General features: G+C 37.8%; 1 protein-coding gene across 1 annotated transcript in view; it reads right to left on the bottom strand.

Annotated features, from left to right (window-relative positions):
- lrrc75a (leucine rich repeat containing 75A) overlaps positions 1-24,653 on the bottom strand; it is a 102,978-nt gene that overhangs the window by 51,587 nt on the left and 26,738 nt on the right. The window contains exon 2 of the mRNA XM_059330570.1: positions 16,778-16,906. Within this exon, the coding sequence (XP_059186553.1) occupies positions 16,778-16,906 (129 nt within the window). The remainder of the gene's footprint in view (positions 1-16,777; positions 16,907-24,653) is intronic.

Here is a 24,653-nt window from a genome sequence, read left to right as displayed (position 1 = left end):
GTTAGACGTGTTGTGGTTCAGAGATAAAGGAAGAACTGCACGTCGTGCGCCAACAAGATCTCCAACTAAACGACAGAATAGGTCAATTGTCGGTACCACCTATAACAACACATATAATATAACAATAAAAGACAGTTTAAACAGTAAATAAATGTACGTAAAGGAGTAGCTACGAGGGTGATGCGACTACCGGAAGTGACATAGTTACGTAAAAACGTGATGTACAAAACATGACATGAACCCCGTTCTCCTGCACTGCAAAAAAAAGAAAAGTTGGATGAACTCAAAATTTCAAGGCAACAAACTTCGATACAATTTTAAGTTGGACAATTAAACTAAATATTTTAAGTATTGTTTTTGAGTTTGCTAAACTCTGAATTCTGATTTTTGTCAACTCAACTGTAAATTGTACTAACTGATAATTCCACATTGTAATAACTTTTAATCCTTACTTCTGCTAACTTCTGCAATGTGCTGAATTGGCACGATTGTAAAGCCGATAATGTCAGCTAATGTTGCGACCACAATTTTGAGTTAGCATTGATACGCTAATGGCTACTCTTGTAGCTGTAACAAGCAGCGCCGCTAGCATCAGTTAGCCGCTAGCATCAGTTAGCCGCTAGCTTTCGCTAATGACCAAATTTCCCCGCTTTCCCACATTTCACAACAAAGAAATAAGAGTTATCAGAACTATTGTCCCTTGTTTTGAACCCCAACTTAAAGATATAAATAACAACAACTCACAAACTTGTTTTTGAGCAGACAACTGGCTTCCTTTGTTGTGCTAACTTACATTATTGCCCTAAATGTCAATAATTTATATTTCCAAGTTTTACCAACTTAAATCACTGTTTTAGGCCAAAAAATACAAGTTGGCTTTTTTGCAGTGTGGGTGAAAGTTCGACATTTGTTCGACCCATCCACCTCCCCTCCCTCATGCCCAGAGTGCGAATTCCGAAATTTAAACTCATTGCTAGAGTGCAGTGGAGATCAGTCTAAATCATAAAATATGGGTCGTATTTTACCGCCTGTACAGATAACCTATGGGGTTATTTTGAGGGAAGACCAGTCTGTTTCTTGCTGTAGAGATTCTGCAAACTCAGCAAAGTTGTTCTGCATTTTGTTGAACATGATTCGTTTACTGTCAGACTCAAGTGAGAGGCGTGTTTCTGCGTACCATGCTCCACTTCCTTTCTTATTACTCAAGTGTTGGTCGCACAAATAGAGCACATCACGTATTTTCCCTTTTTTCCCGGCTCCGCAGGTTCACATTGATCCCGCCTCCAACAGTCTCACCTCTTTAACACCTCTGATACTCTAGAGGCGGTACAGAGCCGGACCCTCATGCCTCTGGAATGTTCAGACTGAAGGCGAAACAACACAGAGGCCTAAATATCAGGTCTCTGAAAGGGTCTAGTGATGGCAGTAGGTAAGAGCATTAAAATGTATGTAAAATGTATGTTTTGCACATGAATAAATAGAGTCTGGGGCTACGTTTACATGATGACGGTCTGAACAGAAGACGCAAAAGTGGCGTCGCGTCTTCACTTTTTATTCCTCGTTTAGACGAGTGTTTTCGGGAGGAAATCTGCTGCATACGGTGACGCTAAAGTGTGTGAAATTCGATTGTATGCAGCCAGACGTTTTCATCAGCTACTCCTTCCACAAAGTTCTCCACCATCACTAGATCTCCCAGGTCTCATCCAAAGCCGTCTGGCTCCTCCCACCAATCGGTGCATCCAAAATGTGATGGAGGTAATTCCAGATCCTTCTCTGTTCACTAATACTATCTGTACATATCCTGTACATTTGGTGGAAAGACTCCTGTAAGTTTATTAGAGCTGCCAGAGCAGCTTGAAGGTCCCACCATGGAAATAATCCCACATGTTTGTTTATTCCCCTGTGCTGGAGCATGTATGTGACGTAAACGCGTACGTGACGTGAGCAGATCTGAGCAGAGTTTTGTGTCTTGGCAGTGTAGACGACACGCTACGGAGGAGAGGATTACAGTTTTACACTCTGGAGGGTGGTTTCAGATTTTTGCTTTTTTAAGCCCCCAAAACGCCGTCACCGTCAAAACAAAAGGCACTTCCGATAAAATATTTTGTCGTTTTTACCTGCAAGCGTCCTGGTGTAAACGGGGCCTGGGATAATAAGAGTGGAAAGATCACCTGCCTCGCACATCAGGCGACACTGCAGATGCACACTGTGACGGTCTCTGCCTCAGACTAAGTGGTGTTGTTGCATTAAAGTGATTTATTCAACAGGTGTGATGGTGCAGACGATGAGAGTCAGTCAGTGAAAGGCTGCTGTGTTGAGTGTCTGCTGTGTAGTCTCAGCCTTTTTGTTCCAGCTCTACTTTACTCTCCTCATGTCATCAAACAACTCGAAGCCTTAGAGCCCACATTGATCTCCTGCAGCTTTGTTGCAGATTGTTAATGCAAATTTCTTCCTGCTGCTGCTTCACATTACTTCTGAACCACAGACAGGCTTTTATTGTGAAGCATCGACAGGAAATGTACAATTATGTGTCTTCTAGTCGACGACTGTACCGCTCCATAGTGTCCAAATGACTGATGGAGTTGAATGGAATTTTTGCATTATATAGTGCACAATGGAACAGTGTTCACTACTTTCTGTTAGGAATCTCATTATGCAACGTGTCACATTTTAAGGATGAATAAATTACTGCTGTGTGACACTACAGCTGTCAGTGAGCTTTCCAACAGAGACCGGCTCCAATACATCCGAGTGACTTCTACGGGATTAGAACACTGACAAAAATCGCGCACTCGTAATGAGACCCGCGCGATCGCAAATCAAACATCCGCGGGTGCATATTGTTTTTTCGAGCGCTTTCAAATCACTCGCGAGCTATTTTGTATCCTGCATCTCTGCTCCCTAGAGAAATATTGTAGCCTGCGAGGAGGAAAACCGGGGAAAACACGATTTGCGCGCTCGCGGGTCCGCTCCCCTCTGCTCGCGCGTGACACTTTCACCTGCTCGCGCGGGTCGAGTCTGCACGCGCTCAAGTTTGTTTTTTTGAGTGGGCGGTTTTTGTCAGTAAGGGGGCGGGCATGCCAATCACCACTGTACCGAATATGATTGGTTGAGCGACTTCGCTGATTTGACAGCAAGGTAAGGCAGCTCCACTAGGACAAACGGGACAAATCTCACTTGGTGCTATATATTGCCTTGACTTGAAAGTTTGCAAAATGTCACACAGAGCAATGTACTTCAATATGCTTGTCTGAGCGCTGTCTTTTGTTTCCTCCATCGCAAATCGTGTTTTCCTCCTCGCAGGCTACAATATTTCTCTAGGGAGCAGAGATGCAGGATACAAAATAGCTCGCGAGTGATTTGAAAGCGCTCGAAAAAACAATATGCACCCGCGGATGTTTGATTTGCGATCGCGCGGGTCTCATTACGAGTGCGCGATTTTTGTCAGTGTTCTAATCCCATAGACTTCCCCCCGCCAGCGCAGAATTATGACAATTGTCGCTCTAGAGCAGCGTTTCTCAAATTGTGGTGTTTTTTTTGCTTTAGGTCTAAACATGTAGCAGGTGGAACTAAAGTTTTGGCGTCCCGAACACATTTGAGGGACGTACAACAAATAAATCCACTGCCATGGTGCCAAGATTTTGAGAATGGACAAGTAACAAGACAATGTATCTCCAAGATCAGAAAATATGACAATGGATATCTTGGATTGGATTCACAGTGAATGTAGTGTCTCAAAACTCTAACAAATTGAATTGAATTGAATTCATATTTTTATTTAGAAAAGTATTTTTTAAGTTTTCTTGTATTGTACAAGCAAAAATTTAACTTGTTTTTAATTTGTACCACAGATTACTAAAAGAAAAGCGAAAATAATGGTTATAATATTGATGTTTTTTTCAATAAAAGTTATACTTGACCCATTGTTACAATTTTGGGGTTGGGGGGGCCAAGTTTCTCCGCCCAAAGGGGGACCTGACAGAAAAAGTTGGAGAACTACTGCGACTCTAGAGTGATGTAAAAGTGACTGTTCAGACTGAGGTTGCATTGAAAAAAATCACACCTAGATCTGATTTAGGACCACATATGAAAGAAGCCCTGTCTGATTAGAAAAAAAAGATTCCATGTGATTTTTGCTTCTCCTATGTTATAAAAAATCTGATCTGAGTCACATATGAGCAAAAATCTGAATTGCCTGCAGTCTGAACGTAGCCTTAGAGTCAGGTGTATCTTGTCTGAAAACAACCATTGAACAATGATAGAACTAATATAGGCAACCTACATACTCTAAAATAACTCCCAACAGTCTGAACAACAGGTCCTCTGCAGCCTGCGGCACCGTGACAACCAGCCCCACTTCTATTCTGGTCTCTGTTGTGTCTGTCAGAAATGGATTTTCATAGCTATCGACTGCTATTGTTGATTAGAACTGTGTCTACACAACTAGATATGGACATGGCTGTCCCTGTTCTCTCAGTGGGTCAGTGTTAAATATCACAGGGTGGATTAATAACAGAGAGCCGGTCAGACCCTATTCAGCTTAAATAATACATTTTGTCTTCGTTTTTATTAAGTAGATTAACAATCCTTAATATATATATGGAATATATTTTTTCCGATAAGGACTCCTCTATCTTCAGCATCCTGTTTCACACAGATTAGAACAATTATCATAACCCTATGGAGTCCACAAAAGTGCCGGCACATTACTTTCTCATGACGTCACAACGAAAAAATCAGCGTGTTTTCTGCCGTCAGCTTCACTCTAAAGTTCTGGCTTCACATTCAGTGCCAGTTCTTGTTTGATGATGATAGTCCAAGTAAAACCAGAGATAAGGTCAAATATATTTAGTATAAAGATATAGAACTAGCTAGGGGTGGGCAATATGGCCCTAAAAGAATATCACGATAGTTCAGGCTATTATTGCAATAACGATATTCTTGACGATATTACGAAATACTTAAAAAGACATAGAAAATATGTTTTTTTTTTAGTCTGTATAAATGAATAAAAATCTAAAATGTAGTGCGTAGTGCAATTCTCAACAGTTGCCAAATAAAAAAAAATGTATGAGAAAATAATAAAAATAACCATTTAGGGGTTCCGGGGGCATATTTTAATGACATTTTGTAAAGGAAAATAAAGGTTCTTGTATGTTTTATTTAATTTATTTTGACAGTCTTCTTGTAAGTTCTATGGTGGATTCTGTTAACACACTGTGCTCTTATTTTGAAAGCTGCATGTGTTTAGCGATAGAGAGTAGGTAGTTTTTTGTGATTAAAACAACTTTAACCACTACATCAAGAAGTAGGAATGTTGCCAATATCATGATATGCATTTTTTTTAACCATGAAAAAAACATACCGATATTATCGTGAACGATACGATATGGCACACCCCTAGAACTAGCCTCATTTTACCTCTTATAGGTCATGCATGTGGTGGATGAATAAAAGAAAAATCAGCAACAGAGAGCTGCTTAGTTAAAGACCTGCAGCTTTTCTTCACACTCTGTCAACATGTAACATTTATACATCTAATTCCAATAACTCAACCCAGTAAAACCAATATATCCACTCCCTTATATTGACTTTTAATGAAACAATCGTTATTTGCATGTGATTGGATGATGGGTGTGATGATTTATTCCATATTTACGGTAGAATCGATCGATAAGGCTGTAAGAGAGAGAACTCTTACTGGATTGACTGAAATCTAATTACACACAAGTGTGCATTTTATTATTGATAGCAGCAGCACTATCCAGGGATTCACTACAGTGTGTTTTACATGTGTATGTGTGATAAAGAAGTGTTCACATACTGGAGTATGGACTTTTTTGCTGCCGCATATAATGACTTTTTTTGACTAATTTATTGGTAATGTGTGATTACTGTTTTGTTAATTTTATTTCAGGGTCTTCTTCTCCTCCTATCTCCCTGAATGATCCATAAATACAGCATAGAGAGGATTAACACTGATGTAATTAATTATTATATTTCAATTTACGCACAGCTACTGCAATCTATTAATCCTGACTAAACAGGTTTCCTTCCCCTTTGTTTATTAGTGGTGTGATTAATCCTGTGTGTATATATTAATCAGACAGATGAATCAGGCTGTGAGGTGAGTAGTATTCATTTAGAGCAGGGGTGTCAAACTCTGGCCCGAGGGCCAAATTTGGCCCGCAGTGTAATTTTATTTGGCCCGCGAGGCAATACCAAATTATTATATTATTATTGTAAATTAATGACATTGATGTGTTTTTTATTTAAAATTTGATTTTGCATGTCTGCACTATTTAGTTATATATTGTATGTTTATAAGCGTTGCTGGTTCCATATTTAATGTTAAAGCAAAACATGTTTGGTATATATTAAAAGGTTTATTTGTTCAATGTTGGCCCGCGATTTTATTCAAGTTTTAAATTTTGGCCCATTGTGTATTTGAGTTTGACACCCCTGCTGTAGAGAACGTCCATTTAAAGTCACACGGGCGTATTAAAAAGATTGACTTTTATCAAAACGGTGATGACTGTTGTAATGTGATATTGAAATGTGATTCTAAATAAAGACAAAATGTAAAAAAAAAAAAAAAAGATTGACTTTTGCGGCCGCTAAACGTGTAAATAAAGGGAAAAAACAGGTATTCCTCATAGCACCAAAGTACTTATTTTGAGATTCAGTGACAGGATGCTCCTCCTCGTAATTTTTGAAAATACATGAGAAATTCATGAAAAATAAAGTTAATATACAAATAGATTTCTGTCTCAGTCTGACTCTACACAGCTGATGCACTCACATACACTCACTATGTGAAAGTGGACTGAACCCGCCTCCTCTCTTTCTTTTTCTTCTTATCTTTATCATTATTATTATTATTATTATTATTATTATTATTATTATTATTATTATTATTATTATTTATTTATTTGTTTGTTTTCTCTCTTCTCCTGTCTTTTGGCTTCCCTTTATTTATTATTATTATTTATTTATTTATTTTTTACTTTATTTTTTTACTTTTTATTATTATTATTATTATTATTATTATTATTATTATTATTTGATTTACACATTGTTTGTTTGTCACCCGATCATGTTAAATATAAAATAAGAAAACATCCTAGGAGGCAGACCGTATGCCTTACACTTCATTGTAAGTGTAATGAAGTGGTGTGATACTCCATGTAATTATAACATTGGTTCCTGTTCTAATGTGCCTTACCTCCTAATAAATATATTAAAGAAAAAAAAGAAAGTGGACTGTATGTGTGTGTGTTATCTTTTGGATGTGTAGACAGAGAACATTAACTCATATCAGATCCTGACCAATCAGCTGGTCTAACTCTGGAGATTTCTCGCTACACTCCGTCTCTCTTATCTCTGCAGACACACTTACTGTGTCTTTGCAGTTAAATGAGGTTCATTACCCTCTAGAGTCACCAATCACACCGGCGTGATCAAACTAAATTACTTCTTTATGATGTCACAAGGAAAAAACAAAGTTCTGACTTGAAACTCCATGCCAGTTCTTGTTTGATGATGATAGGCCAAGTAAAACCAGAGATAAGGTCAAATATATTTAGTATAAAGATATAGAACAAGATGTTCTCCTCATTTTATCTTTACTGAGCATGATTGTGTTTAGAAAGTAAAAAAAAAAGATTTCAGATTTCATTTTCTGTGAGTTTTTTTGTGTTCAAAATGTTGATCCAGTGAAGAAATATTAGAACCAGTGTTTCCCATAGGACTTTATGAGACTATGATGGCGGGATCCAGACAAAGCAGGAGGTTGCATGCTCCCCCGGAGAAAAATTTTGCTTTCCTGTCTTCTAGTAACGTTAGCTAGCCATGCGCCCTCTAACCTCACTCAGAATCTGGAGGAATGCTAATAGAGTGCTCACGCTGTTACGCTTGTCATGACATCTGTGTGTTTGGTGTCCTGGTATGGAGTAAGATGGCTGTCATAAAGATGTGTACAGGATTCTAACCATTGTATTCGTAATGTTAAACATTTGTATGTCAAGAAAATAGTTGAATACAAAATTCTGCGGTAACACTTTACAATAACCATCATTTATAGATGGTAAATAGACCATTTATAAATGGTAAACAGATAGTTTATTAATGTTTAATCATCATTTATAAACCGTATATAGGCCATTCAGAATGGTAAATAGAAAATGTATTAATGTTGAACTATAATTTATAAATGCCAAAAATATGGTATATTAATGTAAGTTGTTACTTTACCATTAACAAACAATTATACGTTTATTAATAGTTTTGCACTCATTATACCATTTTTAACACCAATGTTAAGTTTGTAAATTATTTAAAAAATGATTCATACCTTTAAGAAATTGTTTGAAAACATTTAAATATTAAATATGTATAGCACTTTGTAAATGGTCAATAATTGGTTTATAAACCATCTATAAACATCACTTAGTTGGTTATTGTAAAGTGTTACCAATTCTGCTTTCATATACGTGAGTCTAAGAAATTGTTTGGGTTAGGATTGTTTTTATGTGAGTATGAATCTAAAAGCTGTGAGTGCAAAGTCTTGTGAATACAACTCTAGTTTCTATAGCTACGAAGTCTTTACTGCACAAAAATTCAAGTTTGTGGGTTCGAGTAAATTGTTGAAATGACGCCAAGTAGGTCACAGGCAGGTCACAGGGGGAAATAATCGAACCACGATTTCTCCAATACGCATGTGCCAAAGCCAAAGATGATTGACAGCAGTGGAGCGGGTGGAGCTGCCAGCTAAGGTGAAGCATCACAGGTAAAGTCGGTGTATATCCAATATTTATCTTAGAAAATTGTACTTTTTTAAGTAATATATAGTTGATGGACTCACAGACATACTGCTTAAGCTTGCTAACAACATGCCGGTAATGCTAAGTTAGTGCTATATTGCTACCATTATTTAGAAGTTGGCTTGTGCTAGCGTTAGTTAATTAGTACTGACCTGCAAAATATGAAATAATTAATGATAGTGATGTTGATCAAGATACAACTTTTATCGATTCGGCTACGCCTCCCGCTGTGGTCACTGCTACAGAGCTAAAAAAAACAATAACTATCGCCTATTCGGGTGACTAAATGAATATAGTGGAAACCCTGGGTCATATAGGTGAGGTTGTGCTGCGCATGTTGAATGCTTAAAATAAGAAATTAACTCTTAAAACAAGAAAAATTATCTAACACTTCTAAATCTAAAGTTTTTTTATCTTGGTAAGAAACAATTAATTGTCAGATCGCTGCTTGCAGCTTTAATTTATCTTGTTTTAAGAGGTTTTTTTTATTTTAAGTGTACAACATGCCTATTTCTAGATTTAATAATCTTAATTTAAGAAATCTTGTCAAGTGAAATTATCTGTCCATGCAGCAAGATCATTTCCCTCAGATTTAGTGTTTTATCTTGTTTTTAGACACCCCGTTTTTGCAGTGTAAAACTTTATGAGCATGTTTGCACTAAGTTATAATTAGCGCAATATCTTTAGTGAATCAGACCTCATGACAGGACAGATAACAGTCGCAATTCGTTTTGTGATTCAATTTGTGAATTCACCCCGCAGTTTGCATTTTCAATGGTCATGTTTACTGATCTTTTCATTGCACATCAACAATAAAATCAGTTCAGACTGTACCAGCATGACTGTCAACAAAACGAGAGCAATATCCACAACAACAGCTGTATGAAATAACACAGTGGCAGGTGGAAGGGAAGCAAACAGTGCAGAAAATGGGCAGCAACACTAAAACAGGTTCCCTCTGCAGAGCTGCCTGAAGGCGCAGCAGGTCGTGTCTGCTCTGGCTATGAGGAGGTCTCTGAAAAGACTTGTTGTCTTGTTGTTGTTTTCTTTGGAGGAAAAGTTGTGAACCAATATGTCTGTGTGGCTTTACAGTGTTTGAAGCTGCAGTGATGAATCAAATGTTGGGATGCAAAATCTAAAAACCTCAAGTAACTTCAAGGTGGTACGGTTAAAAGTGAGATTTATGTATGATAAAGCAGATGGAGATACTATAACAGGGGTCTGCAACCTGAGGCTCCGGAGCCACATGTGGCTCTCAGGCCACCTGCAGGGGCTCCCTGTGGCTGTGACAAAAAAAAAAAAAGTATATATATATATATATATATATATATATATATATATATATGTATTTATAGTCGTGGGAAAAAGTTATTAGACCACACTTGTTAATGACAATTAACAGTTAACAGTTAATTGATAATGATTTTGGTTATTCTCAAGAAAACCATGGGAAATGTCTAGATATCAGCTCTTAAATTAAACTCTTATCAAACTAAAACTATTTTTGTTGTTATCATTATATTTGTCCGAACAAATGTCCCTTTAGTTGTACCTGACATTAAAATGAACAAGAAATTGAAGACAACAAGGGTGGTCTAATCACTTTTTCTATGACTGTACATTTTAATTTTATTTTATCATTGGTGTAGGCCCAAAGCAATTTGTATTCTTCGATTGTAAAATGTGAAGCATGTATATGGCAATAAAGGTTTTTTTTAAACATATAAGTCAACTAAAATGTGCATAGTAGCTTAAGAAAATATTTAAAAACTTTTAGCTATACATTTTGCCAACTATAAGTCTAGTTTTGCTTTCCCTAGCTTTCTATTCCAAAATCCAAAATCATATCAATAAATGCTCATTTTGACCAATTAGTCCTGTAACACTTTACAATAACCAACTAAGTAATGTTTATAGATGGTTTATAAAACAATTATTAACCATTTACAAAGTGCTATACATATTTAATCGTTAAATGTTTTCAACCAATTTCTTCAAGGTATATGAATCATTTTAAAATCATTAACATACTTACTATGGTGTTAAAAATGTTATAATGAGTGCAACTAAACCTATTAATAAACTATTAATTATAAAAAAAAAATGTAATGGTAAAGTAACTATAAACTTACATTAATATACCATCTATTTGCCATTTATAAATGATTTAGTTAGTTAAACATTAATAAATTATGTATTTACCATTCTAAATGGCCTATATAGATTTAACATTAATTAACTATCTGTTTAACATTCATAAATGATGGTTATTGTAAAGTGTTACCGTTTTTTTCTGGCAGAATATTTAATCATTACATGTTTTCAGCCAATTTCTTAAAGGTATATGAATCATTTTAAAATCATTAACATACTTACTATGGTGTTAAAAATGTTATAATGAGTGCAACTAAACCTATTAATAAACTATTAATTATAAAAAAAAAAATGTTTAATGGTAAAGTAACTATAAACTTACATTAATATACCATCTATTTGCAATTTATAAATGATTTAGTTAGTTAAACATTAATAAATTATGTATTTACCATTCTAAATGGCCTATATAGATTTAACATTAATGAACTATCTGTTTAACATTTATAAATGATGATTATTGTAAAGTGTTACCATTTTTTGCGTCAGAATATGATATACACTACTGGTCAAAAAGTTTTAGAACACACCAACTTTTCCAGAATTTAATTGAAAATTATGCAGTTTAATGTCTCAGTGTACTCTGAAATTAATGCACACTTGCAACATTTAAAATTCTTGATTGAGCATGATAGTGTTTTGAAAGTAAAAAAAAGATTCATAATCACATTTTATGTTGAACTAAAGGACTAAAAAAAGACACAAAATGACCAAAAAAAGACACAAAATGACAAAAAAGACACCAAATGACTAAAAAAAGACACAAAATTACCAAAAAAAGACACAAAATGACAAAAAAAAGACACCAAATGACTAAAAAAAGACACAAAATTACCAAAAAAAGACACAAAATGACAAAAAAAAGACACCAAATGACTAAAAAAAGACACAAAATTACCAAAAAAAGACACAAAATGACTTACAAAGACATGAAAAGAATTCAAAAATGGACAAAATAGCCCAAGACTCCATAGAGTTAAGTTGTTAACCCACTTCTTGTTCCCTGAAAAAGGCCTACTTGTATAATTCTGAAATGTACATTATTTTCCAGTTTTGGTTAAGCTTACCTTTTTTTATTTACCTCTGGCAGTTCACCACTTACCTTTGTACCCTTTCAAGCTGTTCATTTGACTTGAACTGCTTGAATTTCAATAAAAAACTGGAAAAATTGGGGTGTTCTAAAACTTTTGACCGGTAGTGTATATAATATTATGTATTTACCATTCTAAATGGCCTGGTTTATAAATGATGGTTATTGTAAAGTGTTACCAAAAAAGGAACATTCTTTGATGCTGCTTTAACCTTTTATGAGAGCCCATCAAAAAAGAAGCAGTGAAACCATAGATATGTGTCATGGGAGGTTCAGGAAAGTGAAACAGAGCAGCGATCAAACGTATCAGACGGGACAGAAAGAGCAGAACGAGGGAAGTAACACCTTTTCTGTCAGCACATAATAACACCCTCTGGTGCTTCTATCATTCCTGCTCAGCCTCTCTCTGTTCACTCATCATAAACTCAACACAAAAGCTTCATCTTTTGTGTTCCATTACTATTATTACTATATACTGTAATATACTACTATTGTTATTATACCGGCCTTACTATTATTATTATATATTATATATCATATTATTTTACTTATAATTACTTTATTTATATTTTTCATTTTATTTTTATATTGTTTATTATCTATTATTACATATATTATATATATTATATACTGTACTATTATTATTATTATTATTATTATATACCGTCTAGTCACTATAGCATTGTTGCCATCATATCACCAGTTTAATTATTTCCATCATCTTGCCAACCATCCTACCAACTGATGATGTTCTTTTCTTAACTTCTTAAGTGTCCTTGTTCTTGTTCTATTCTGTGTTTTTTTCTATTGTTGTTTTTATTTATTCTACCTCAGTATTTTATTCTATTGTGTTTTATTGTACTTGAATACCGGACTGCTGTGACAACCGAATTTCCCTTCAGGGATGAATAAAGTCTATCTATCGATGAATCAATCAATCTATCTATCTATCTATCTATCTATCTATCTCTCTATCTCTCTATCTATCTATCTCTCTATCTATCTATCTATCTATCTATCTATCTCTCTATCTATCTATCTCTCTATCTCTCTATCTATCAATCTATCTATCTATCTATCTATCTATCTATCTATCTCACAGAATGAACCGATAACGAGCATTTTTAAGCTCCCACGATGCATTCTGGGTCAAACAATAGAAATATTTTTGGGAAATAATATATCAATATAAAATACTTTGTTTGGGATTGAATGGGAAAAAAACTTTATGTAACATATTTTCTGTCTTTGACACTTTTGCTGAAGTTCTTTTCAAAAGCTACTTTTTATTTTGATTCAGCCTTATTTCTCTCATGACCAAAATGTCACACATATTCACAGAAGTTCACAATATTATGTGTTTTACATGTTCTATATTGTTGTTGCTGTGAATCACATTCAATATTTTGTGCTCAGATAGTCATTTCCATTGGTTTGCACGAGTTTCTCAGCTTCCCTCTAAAGTTCTAACTTGAAACTCCATGCCAGTTTTTGTTTGATGATGATAGTCAACTTTAACGCGTTAATTAAGATTAATTAATTACACAAAAATTAACGCGTTATTAATGCGTTATTAAAAAAAACGCACTTATTCTTGCACCGCGGAACGTTTCTCACTGGATGAGTTTCAGGCGGACCGATTATACTGGAGCACCAACTAGCGTTCATGAGTTCAGACAACAACAAACCACAGTGAACATGAAGGAAGAAGCTGATGAGACCTTTGGTTGGCCCCGTGGATGATGGGACATTTAGTTACTAAAAACCAACGGATGGAAGCGTCGATAAGAGCATGGTTGTGTTGCTAGGCAACAAGGAATTCACATATCACCGCAGCACATCCAGCCTCAAGTATCACCTCAATGCTAAACATATAGCAGCTAGCGGCTAGTGTGGTAGCTAGTGTGGATTGTGTTTTACTTCAAAAACCAAAGTATTATAGTTTACAGAAGGTCTACCTACCTATAGGCTACCTGGATTTATGAAATGTACTATATTTCTAAATATGCTATTGCTACACTTAATGGCAAAAATTGCACTGGTCTGTTGGACTTGAACAAAAATAAACAATATTTTTGTTGCTTAAGCTTATGTATTCAGTCATTATTCAATGGTATACTAAAAATCCATGTGAAAAAAATTACTTCTCACTGTTCTCAGGTCAAATATTTATATGCGATTAAAATGCGATTAATTTCGATTAATTAATTACAAAACCTCTTATTAATTAGATTAATTTTTTTCATCGAGTCCCGGCCCTAATTTAGTAAAAAAACAAAACAAAACAGCCCAAAACTCCAGAGGGTTAAAATGCAACCAGCATTGCACCATGCTACGGTTACACACGAGGCCTTTTAATTCCTATCTTTATCTCCATCCCTCCTCCTTCCTCCCAGCATTATTCATTCAGTATGGCTGCTGTCACGCTGTCTTTCCCTCTCTCTCCCTCAATGACATACTGGACTACATGAATGAACAAACACAAAGAGCTGTGCTTCCCTCAAGGACACACACAGCCACACAACCACTTAGAGCACTTCCGAAACCTAATAGTGTCAGACAAAATGAGTCAGAAGATCATCTGATAGCAGAGACAAAATGTGTGTGTGTGTGTGTGTGTGTGTGTGTGTGTGTCTGTGTGTGTGTGTGTGTGTGTGTGTATGAGGGGCATTTTATGCCAGCACACTATACTAAAAATGCGTGTACAGCGCCTATGCGATGACATCAAACGTCTAACGTGCGCGTGTAAATTCCATTCACTTTCAATGGACAGTGGAGCATTGCGCAGACGCTGCACACGCGTTGTTTGCGCATACGCCTTCTTGACGGCTGCATGACGGGTGAACTACACTTCAAATACGTGACATGAAGACCCGCGTGACTGTTAAGTACAATTCTACATGAGCGTACAGACACACGCTGTGTAGTGTGTGTGGAAATCATGTAGCGATGAGTCATTCGTGCCACGAGCGAACGTTGATAACGAAATCTCTCTCTCTCTCTATAATTAGGTAGGTTTACCTGCCTGCAGACGCCATAATCGCTGTCATCACTGAATATTAAGTAGCCATGCGGACCTATCCAATGAATATTAAGTAGCCATGCGGACCTATCTAATGAATATTCAGTAGCCATGTGGACAGCAGTCTCTTCACAGTATGATTCCATCGGACCTTATATCTACACTGTTTAACCCAATTGAATGAACTGTATGTCCGCGCGCATAAAATTACTCAAGAAGCGTCCTTATTCATTGGACAGGTCTGCATGGCTACTTAATATTCAATTTGTACATTACAGCTGGTGCATAATGAACTGTATGTCCAAGAGCGAACTGGGAACTGGCTGTGAGCGTCGCACTTTAGTATTACTATTTTTAAGTAGCTGAAATTATTTTAATTATCCCTTTCACCCTTGCTATCATTAAATATCAATTCGATATCATTCAAACCTAGAGACAGAGAGAGAGAGAGGGAGAGATTTCCTTATCAAGAAAATGAAAACGGGCCTGTTAATAATATAAATATCCTGACAGCTCTGTTGGGGCTTGGAGATCATCTATAAGTTCTGCTTTCTTATAAACAATCCCATATGAAGCTGAGACTCTGTGTAACAGCTGATCTGTGTAGATATGCTGCAGAACATAAATGAATAACTGTCAGGTCCTGATGATCCAGAGGACCTCGTGCGTAAATGCGCACAGCCTCTTCCTCAGTTTGTTCCTTATAGGCGTACACGCGTTACAGACGTTAACGCGTGTGTTATTGTCCTAAAGCCAACGCTTCAGACGCCTTAACGTGTGCACGTGTAGACTGAAACAGCCTAAACTGTCTCATCGGTCTCTCTTGGTGATACATGAACTGCTTTAATTATGAAGCGAAGCAGCTGTTAAACTCAAAATTCGTCGTCATAAAGTAAATCATTATTTGTACATTGAGACGAGCGCGCACACAGGCGTCCGCTACGTTCGCTCGTGGCACTTTTCACCCGTCACCCATGTTATCTGGTGTACTCGCAATACGTGTGTCTGTAAGCACGCCTATTCATCAGACTTTATGCTGGCACAGGCGACGCGTTTAAGGCGTTTAAGTATAGTGTGCTGGCATAAAATACCCGTCATAGTGCGTGCGTGCGTGCGTGCGTAGCGGCTTAGCACTCTCTCTGCGTTGTGTTATTTAGTTGAGACCAGGACATCTGATTGGCATCCAGCCATTTATTCTGGTAACAGATAAAAACAGGTGCATCCCTCATTACACCACAAGGTCCGAATGCCTCAATTGCATGACAATAAACACGAAATACAAAAATCATACCTGATAACAGATAAAAACAGGTGCATCCCTCTGAAAAATATAAAATTAAAATACACTGTCAACTTTTTACTAAAATAAAGTGAAATTAAATTAATTAATATAAAAAAAAAGACGGAGCTCATAGCCCGTAACCTTACCATTACACCACAAGGTCCGAATGCAGCTGCCCCCGGGGTGCACGACACTAAACCCCAGGGGTGCTGCGTTCAATACCCGTGGTTATTTAGAGATGGCAAGTGGAATCACTAATGCCCTGATTAACTATGTTACACGTGCGTGCGTGCGTGTGTGTGTGCGTGTGTGTGTTTGTGAGCGTGCATGAACGTGTTTACTGTAATTGTCACTATTTCATAAGTATGCTTCACATTAGATGATATTTTTGTGTTTGTGTGTCTTACCGTCTTGGGGCAGTGGACATATCGTGCCAGGCTGATAATCAGGTCATGTGTGATGGGGTCAACCAGGTTTCTGAAGCTGGCGTATCGGTACAACACGTCATCAAGAGAGGTTGACTCCATGCCTAGGTCCTACACACACACACACACACACACACACACACAAACATTAAATAAGTCCATGATATACTCACTTACGCAAATGTACATACAGTTCTTACATAGGCAAGGACATCTATTTATAAATCAGATTTCATACACATGGAAAAACAAAGAAGAAAAGAACAGGAAAAAAGAACAGTTCAAACACGAGAAAGCACATAACATACACACAGAGTGCCCTTAAATGGAGAAAACGTCATGAAGTTCCCTTGAGGGTGCCTTTAAACATATCATAAATGTGATGAATTGCCCTTGTGGGTGTCCTTACATGGCAAAAACAAGATAAAGTGCCGTCTAGGGTGCCTTTGAACTGGGTAAACATGACAAAGTGCCCTTTAAGGGTGCCCTTAAATGGAGAAAACCTGATAAATTGCCCTTGAGGATGCCATTAAATGGAGAAAACGTGATAACATGCCCTTTAACGTGAAAACATGACAAAGTGCCCTCGAGGTTGCTTATTTCTAGATTTAATAATCTTAATTTAAGAAATCTTGTCAAGGTAAATTATCTGTCCATGCAGCAAGATCATTTCTCAGATTTAGTGTTTTTATCTTGTTTTTAGACACACCTTTTTTGCAGTGAACATAAATGACGAATACACAGACACAGGAGAGGATTAAACCGGAGCAGCTGAAGGTTTTTTTGAGAACTGTAACAAAACTGCTGTCACTGACTCTAATCCTCAGTCAGAGCAAATATTTGGCCTGACACTATTTGTTTGATATGAATAATTTAGATCGTTTATCGTGCAACATTTTAGGAATCAAAAAAAACGTGTTTTATTTGGGAACAAGATTAAAAGTCTAAAGCACCATCAGCACAGCGTTGTGCACAATGAATGACATCATGGCCGCCATGCTGCTCTGCTCATATAGGACAGAAAATGTAAAGTTTGTCCCAAGTGTGGGAGTACAGGAAAGGTCACAGGCTCCCTTGGTAGCACGAATGTGTTCGTTTCCTGGCAGCCGTCCTATTAGATTGTGAGAAATCATGACATTTAGGTCTCTGAGCCCACACAGTGTGCTACATGGAAAGCCTTAATCCTCTGTGGGGCATAGATGTGGTCCTTCACAGTCTGGCAAATTAACTCAGACATTCATAAAATACAAGTGGAAAATTTAGCTTGATTGTGGCACTTGATGTGCGCCATCATGACATCAACAATTCAGTTCAATGTCAGCTTTAAGAACGGACTAAAAATCTGGCCAAAAATGATAATTTTGACAATGGAATTCTCAACAGCAGGTACAATAAAGTGAAAAATATAGTTGATTTGGTAACACTTTACAATAACCAACTAAGTAATGTTGGTACCACTTTACAATAACCATCATTTATAAATGGTAAACAGATAGTTTATTAATGTTTAATCATCATTTATAAACCGTATATAGGCCATTTAGAATGGTAAATACATAATTTATTAATGTTTAACTAACTACATAATTTATAAATGGCAAAGAGATGGTATATTAATGTAAGTTTACAGCTACTTTACCATTATCAAACAATTAAATTATAATTAATAGTTTATTAATAGTTTCAGTTGCACTCATTATAACATTTTTAACACCATATTAAGTATGTTAATGATTGGAATTCCTTCAAAAAAATTGGTTGAAAACATTTAACGATTAAATGTGTTTAGCATTTTGTAAATGGTTAATAATTGGTTTATAAACCACCAATAAACATTTCTTAGTTGGTTATTGTAAAGTGTTACCGTAATGTTTATAGATGGTTTATAAACCAATTATTAACCATTTACAAAGTGGTATACATATTTAAGCGGTAAATGTTTTCAACCAATTTCTTAACCCTTTATTGGGCGAAGAACTATATTTGGTAACTTCAGTGGATATTTAAATGGGGTCCCCATCTCTCTGTGAGGTCGTAGAACCACATGGATTTCTTACAGTATGATAATAACATAATAATATTAACTTTATTGACCTTGACCTCCAATGTAAAAATGAAAAAAATAGAAAAAAAATCTGCAAGAGACTTGTACGAGGAGAACTTGACTATGACGGCATATTAGGGACAAGTATCAATAAAAATGCAAACCTGGTGGGGAGGTAATAATTTGAGAAAAAAGTTGCAAATTTACTAGATTAAAGTGGCAAATCTACAAGAAAAAAAGTTGCAGATTTAAGAGATTTAAAGTAGCAAATCTGTGCAAAAAAAGTCACACATTTATGAGAAAAAAAGTGGGGGAAAAGCAACTTTTTTCTTGCAGATTCACCACTTTAAATCTCATAAATCTGCAAATTTTTTCTCGTAGATTTGCCACTTTAATCTTGTAAACTTTTTTCTCAAAATATTAATATTTGGAATTTGCAAGTATTTCAATGAGTGCCCTATTAAGGTTTAAAGGTATATGAATCATTTCAAAATCATTAACATACTTAATATGGTGTTACAAATGTTTTAATGAGTGCAACTAAAACCATTTATAAACTATTAATTATAATGTTATTGTTTGTTAATGGTAAATTACCTATAACCTTACATTACTATACCATCTATTAGCCATTTATAAATGATTTAGTTAGTTAAACAGTAATAAATTATGTATTTACCATTCTAAATGGCCTATATACGGTTTATAAATGATGATTAAACATTAATAAACTATCTGTTTACCATTTATAAATGATGGTTATTGTAAAGTGTTACCTCTTAGGTGTTTTATTGTAACCAAGATATAAAATGCTACAGTGATCCGATTTGATATTTTTCTGTTTCTTTTTGAGTCAAAATGTTCAATGATCCAGTAAGTCAATGTGAAAACATAATTATCAGCTCATATAGAAGAGAATGAAGAGTGAATGAAAAGTATTCAAAAACGGACAAAATAGCCCAAAACTCCAAAGGGTGACTTCGTCCACTCCACCATCCCAAAGACATGACGTATGTTGGTTGAATGACACACACACATTCATGAACAGCTGTTGCTTTGCATACTGATGTGCATTTACATTATGTATCCATAGCAATGTTTTTACTGCTAATGCATTTCAGTCTGCAGGTAAGTGCAGCCTCACAGCGTCTGCATGTATATTTTCGAGTGTTTGGGTTTGTTTGGACAGACAGTTCACAGCCGGTTAAGTGGTGAGAGAGAGAGAGAGAGAGAGAGAGAAAGGCAGAGAGAAAGACAGAGAAAGAGGTAGAGAGACAGAGCGACAGAGAGAGAGAGACAGAAAGACAGAGAGAGAGAGGGAGAGAGAGAGAAAGAGAGAGAGAGAAAGAGGGAGAGAGACAGAAAGACAGAGAGAGAGAGAGGGAGAGAGACAGAGAGAGAGAGAAAGAGGTAGAGAGACAGAAAGACAGAGAGAGAGAGGGAGAGAGAGAGAGAGAGAGAGAGAAAGAGGTAGAGAGACAGAGAGAGAGAGAGAGAGGGAGAGAGAGAGAGCGAGAGAGAGAGAGATTTTTTTTTTTTTGATTTTTATAACAATACTTTATTCACATAAAGTTTAAACACATGTTCATTTACACATGTTTAGTAAAAACGGATCAGGAGGTTTGTATAAAAAACGACATCACTCTAAAATAGGTGTAAAAAACAGTTGGTCGTTTTCTATAAAACATAAAATCTTATTAAAACACCAGCACTTATTAAAAGAATCGAAGTCACCAAGATGTTTATAAAAGCGGTACTCCAGCCACAGTCTGGCTCTGACATTGGTTTTAAAAACAGCGATGGCATCGTCTCCATCTCTGTTCTCAACCCTGTTCTTTCGGCTAATGTAAATCGCCATCTTTGCTGCTGCACCGATAAAATTTAAAAGTTGCCACTTGTCTTTTTGGTTTCTGTGGTATCCAGCCCCCATTATAAAAATCCCCCTACTGAATACCACGTTAAAAAAACTAAAAACTGTTTTTAAAAAAGTGAAGAGACTGGTCAGTCTCTTACACTCAGTAAAAACATGATAAATAGTTTCTCTGGTGCAGCAGAAAGGACATTGGTCAGAAACGGTCGGGTTGAGAACAGAGATGAAGGCGTTGCAGGCAATGGCTCCATGTAAAATCCTCCACTGGAGGTCACCAGTCCTTTTCTTTAGGGGAGGCTTGTATAAAATCCTCCACTGTGGGCCGGGTCCATCCAGTCCCAGTTTCTCTGACCACACAGTGGGGGGTCTGTTGCTCAGTCCGGCCTGGTGGATGCTTTTCACACAGTTCTTGTAAAATGTTTCTTTGTTTGCTCTGTGCAGTGTCATTTTTAGTCCATTTGCTGCACAGAGCAAGGGGCCAGACCTATCGCCCAGGCTGGGGGTGAGGACCAGGTCCGGGAAGGGGTCTGAGGTGTCGGGTACAGTTCTTTTGTCGCAATAATCCTTTAGAAGAACTTTCTCCTTCCCGGACAGTCGGCCCTCCAGCGTGTTCAGGATCTGCTGGGCCACTCGTGTTGATCGTAGTCCCAGCAGAGAGCCCAAGGCCTGGGCGTCTCTGAGGTCCGGCCCCACTGCATCCACCAGCTGCTGTAGTCGAACGGTCCCAGACTGCATCAGCGCGGTGTTTAGTCCAGGTGTCCTCTGGCTGCTGACGTCTAGCCTGGCACCGTTGACCAGCGGCTCTTTCAACAGCCAGTGCAGAGAGTTAGCTGTAGGACTTCTGTTGTAATTAAAAAGAGTCCATGATTTAAAAACGCCTTGATAAAACAGAGGAAGCCCCTTTAAATTTAGAATTTTTGTGTCAGTTAAAAACAGAGCATCATCCAACCCCAGGTTATTAGCACGCCTCAGGATGCAGCTGGTCACATCCCTCCACACCGGATCTGCCACACTAGTTAAGTACTTTTGTATAAACTGCAGTCTAAAAGTGGCAGTCCGGCTGGCCAGGTGGATCAGACCTTGTCCCCCCTCCTCCCTGGCTAAAAACAGCACCCCCTGTGGCACCCAGTGTAGACCGTTCCAAAAGAAGTCCACCATTTTTCTCTGGATGTTGGCTAGGAGTCCTGGTGGAGGGTCTACACAGGTTAAGCGGTGCCACAGTTGGGATGCTACTAAGTTATTTAAAACAAGTGTTCTTCCCCGGAAAGACATCCGGGGAAGTAACCACTTCCATTTTAAAATTTTGCTTTCAATTTTTTCAGTGATGGTCTCCCAGTTCTTCTTAACGATACTATCTTTCCCTATATAAATCCCTAAATACTTAAGACCTTCTCTCCCCCACTTCAAATTTTCAGGAAGAACTGGAAGACCACCACACCACTCACCGACAGCGAGGGCTTCACTCTTCCGCCAGTTGACCCTCGCTGCCGATGCTTGATTAAAATCTTTTATAATCTTTACTAAAACGTCTACATCAGCCTGGCCATTAATAAAAACAACTAAGTCGTCTGCGTACGCAGATAAAATAATGTTTCTATTAAAACCAGGTAAAAGCAGGCCGTGCAGCTGAGATCTAATTTTTTGGAGGAGCGGTTCCAAGGAGAGTGCATAGAGCATCCCAGACAGAGCACAGCCCTGCCTGACACCTCTACACACTCTGAAGGGAGCACACAGACTGCCGTTAATCTTCAGCACACTCTCAATATCACTGTACAACACTTTGATCTTGGCTATGAAACCAGCGCTGAACCCAAACTTCTCCATGACGTGCCACAAGAAGCTGTGTTCAACGCGGTCAAAAGCCTTTTCCTGGTCTAATGAAAGCAGACCAGTATCTATGCCCAATGAGCTAGAGAGTTCCAAAACATCACGAATGAGGTGGACATTGTCCACCATTGACCTGCTGGGGACGCAGTAGGTCTGATCCCGGTGGATGACCTGCTCCATAGCTTTTCCCAGCCTGGAAGCCAATACTTTGGACAGGATCTTGTAGTCCACACAGAGCAGCGACACAGGGCGCCAGTTCTTGATGTCCTGCAGGTTTCCTTTTTTTGGGAGCAGTGTGACCACCGCTCTCCTGCAGGACGTTGGCATAGAACCAGAGGCCAGACTTTCGTTAAATACCTCCAGGACATCGCGGCCCAGGAGGTCCCAGTAGGTCTTATAGAACTCTACAGTCAGGCCGTCGATACCTGGAGCCCTCCTGCTCTGCATGCTCAGCAACGCTGTCTGCAGTTCCTCGAGCAGGAGGGGGGCGTCGAGCTGTGAGTGGGACTCCTCAGCAACCTGTGGCAGTCCGGAGGTGAAGCTGCTGAGGATTTCCTCCTCCTCTACCACCTCACTCGTGTATAGTGCACGATAAAAACTCACAGCTCGACCCCTGATCTGGCATGGTTCTGTCAGCTCCTGCCCTGTGTCTGACAGCAGTGTGTGGACTACTTTCCCCTGTCCGTTCTTTTTTTCCAGACTGAAAAAATAGCTAGAGGGAGCATCCATCTCTTTGATGTTCTGCACCCGGGATCTGACCATTGCGCCCTGGGTTTTACAATCCAGCAGGTCGGCTAAAGCCATTTTTTTGATTTTGAGGCTCTCAATATGTCCTCGATTTCCTGTGGACTCGCTAAGTCGCTCTAAGTCCACTATGTCAGTCTCCAGGTCTTTAATAGATCTAGTGATGTCACTTGTGACATTGAGAGTATGCTGTTGACATAGCAATCTTATTTGTACTTTGCCGTGGTCCCACCACTGCCTAAGATTGTTAAAATCACCCTTCCTCTGTCTAAAAACATCCCAGAAATAAAACAGGCTCTGTCTAAAACTCTTATCAAAAGTTAAAACAGAATTAAAATGCCAGTATGCACTTCTAGGTAAAACATTTCTAATAAAAACATGAGATAAAACTAAAGCATGATCAGTAAAAGCGACAGGTAAAATAGTGCACTGTTTAAATATATTAAAATGATGCTTAAAACAATAAATACGGTCTAGCCTAGCTGAGGAGACCCTGCTCTCTCTGATGTGGGACCACGTGTACTGACGGCAGTCTGGGTGCAGCCTCCTCCATACGTCCACCATGCCCTGAGAGCGGACCAGCTGCTTTAAGGCGTGCTGAGAGGCTGGATGAGGCTCTGTATGATTGCGATCAACAATATCGTTCTCAGTGCAGTTAAAATCCCCACCCAAGAATAAAAAATCCTCTGTGGCGCAGTCGTTTAAAACATCATTGAGTTTCTCTAAAAACTGCTTCCTCTCTGCACCAGCTGTTGGAGCATAAATGTTAATAAAAACAGCAGCAAAATGGCCGAACTGAGCTTTGACCATGAGAAGCCTCCCTGGGATAAAGTGTTGGACCTCCAGCGAGTTAGGTTTAAAACCCCTGGAGAAGAGGAAGCCCACCCCCCCACTGAGGGAGGTGTTGTGGCTCAGGATGGCTTCCCCTTCCCACTCCATCTTCCATTCACACTCATTGCCTTCATCGCTGTGCGTTTCCTGCATAAAAAGTACTTCAACTTTCTTTGTCTTGGTGACTCCGTATATTAAATGTCTTTTTTTAAAATCCCTCGCACCATTTACATTTAACACACCAATTTTAAAACCATCCATAATAAGTGTTAAAAAGAGGGATAAAGACAAAATAAAAATATGCATAAGATTTTTAAAATAAACTGGTTCCTTTTTCATTCATACATTGTCGTTTAGCTTTCAGAACCAGTTTTTTCAGTCTAAAAACCTCCTGATCCGTGAGGCCAGACTCCTCTCTTTGACTCATGTGGAGCCTGGCCGACAGAATAAAAGCCCCCAGATCATTAAAATGCTCCTCCAGTTTAACCCTGTGCTGATTTTTTGTTTGTTGCAAGAAATTTTTTATCTTTTCGGCTGTGATT

Source organism: Centropristis striata, chromosome 4, assembly GCF_030273125.1.
Source record: "Centropristis striata isolate RG_2023a ecotype Rhode Island chromosome 4, C.striata_1.0, whole genome shotgun sequence".
In the NCBI taxonomy this organism is placed as follows: Eukaryota; Metazoa; Chordata; class Actinopteri; order Perciformes; family Serranidae; genus Centropristis; species Centropristis striata.
Note: the sequence above shows the minus strand (reverse complement) of the source record. Positions and strands in the feature narration are given on the sequence as shown.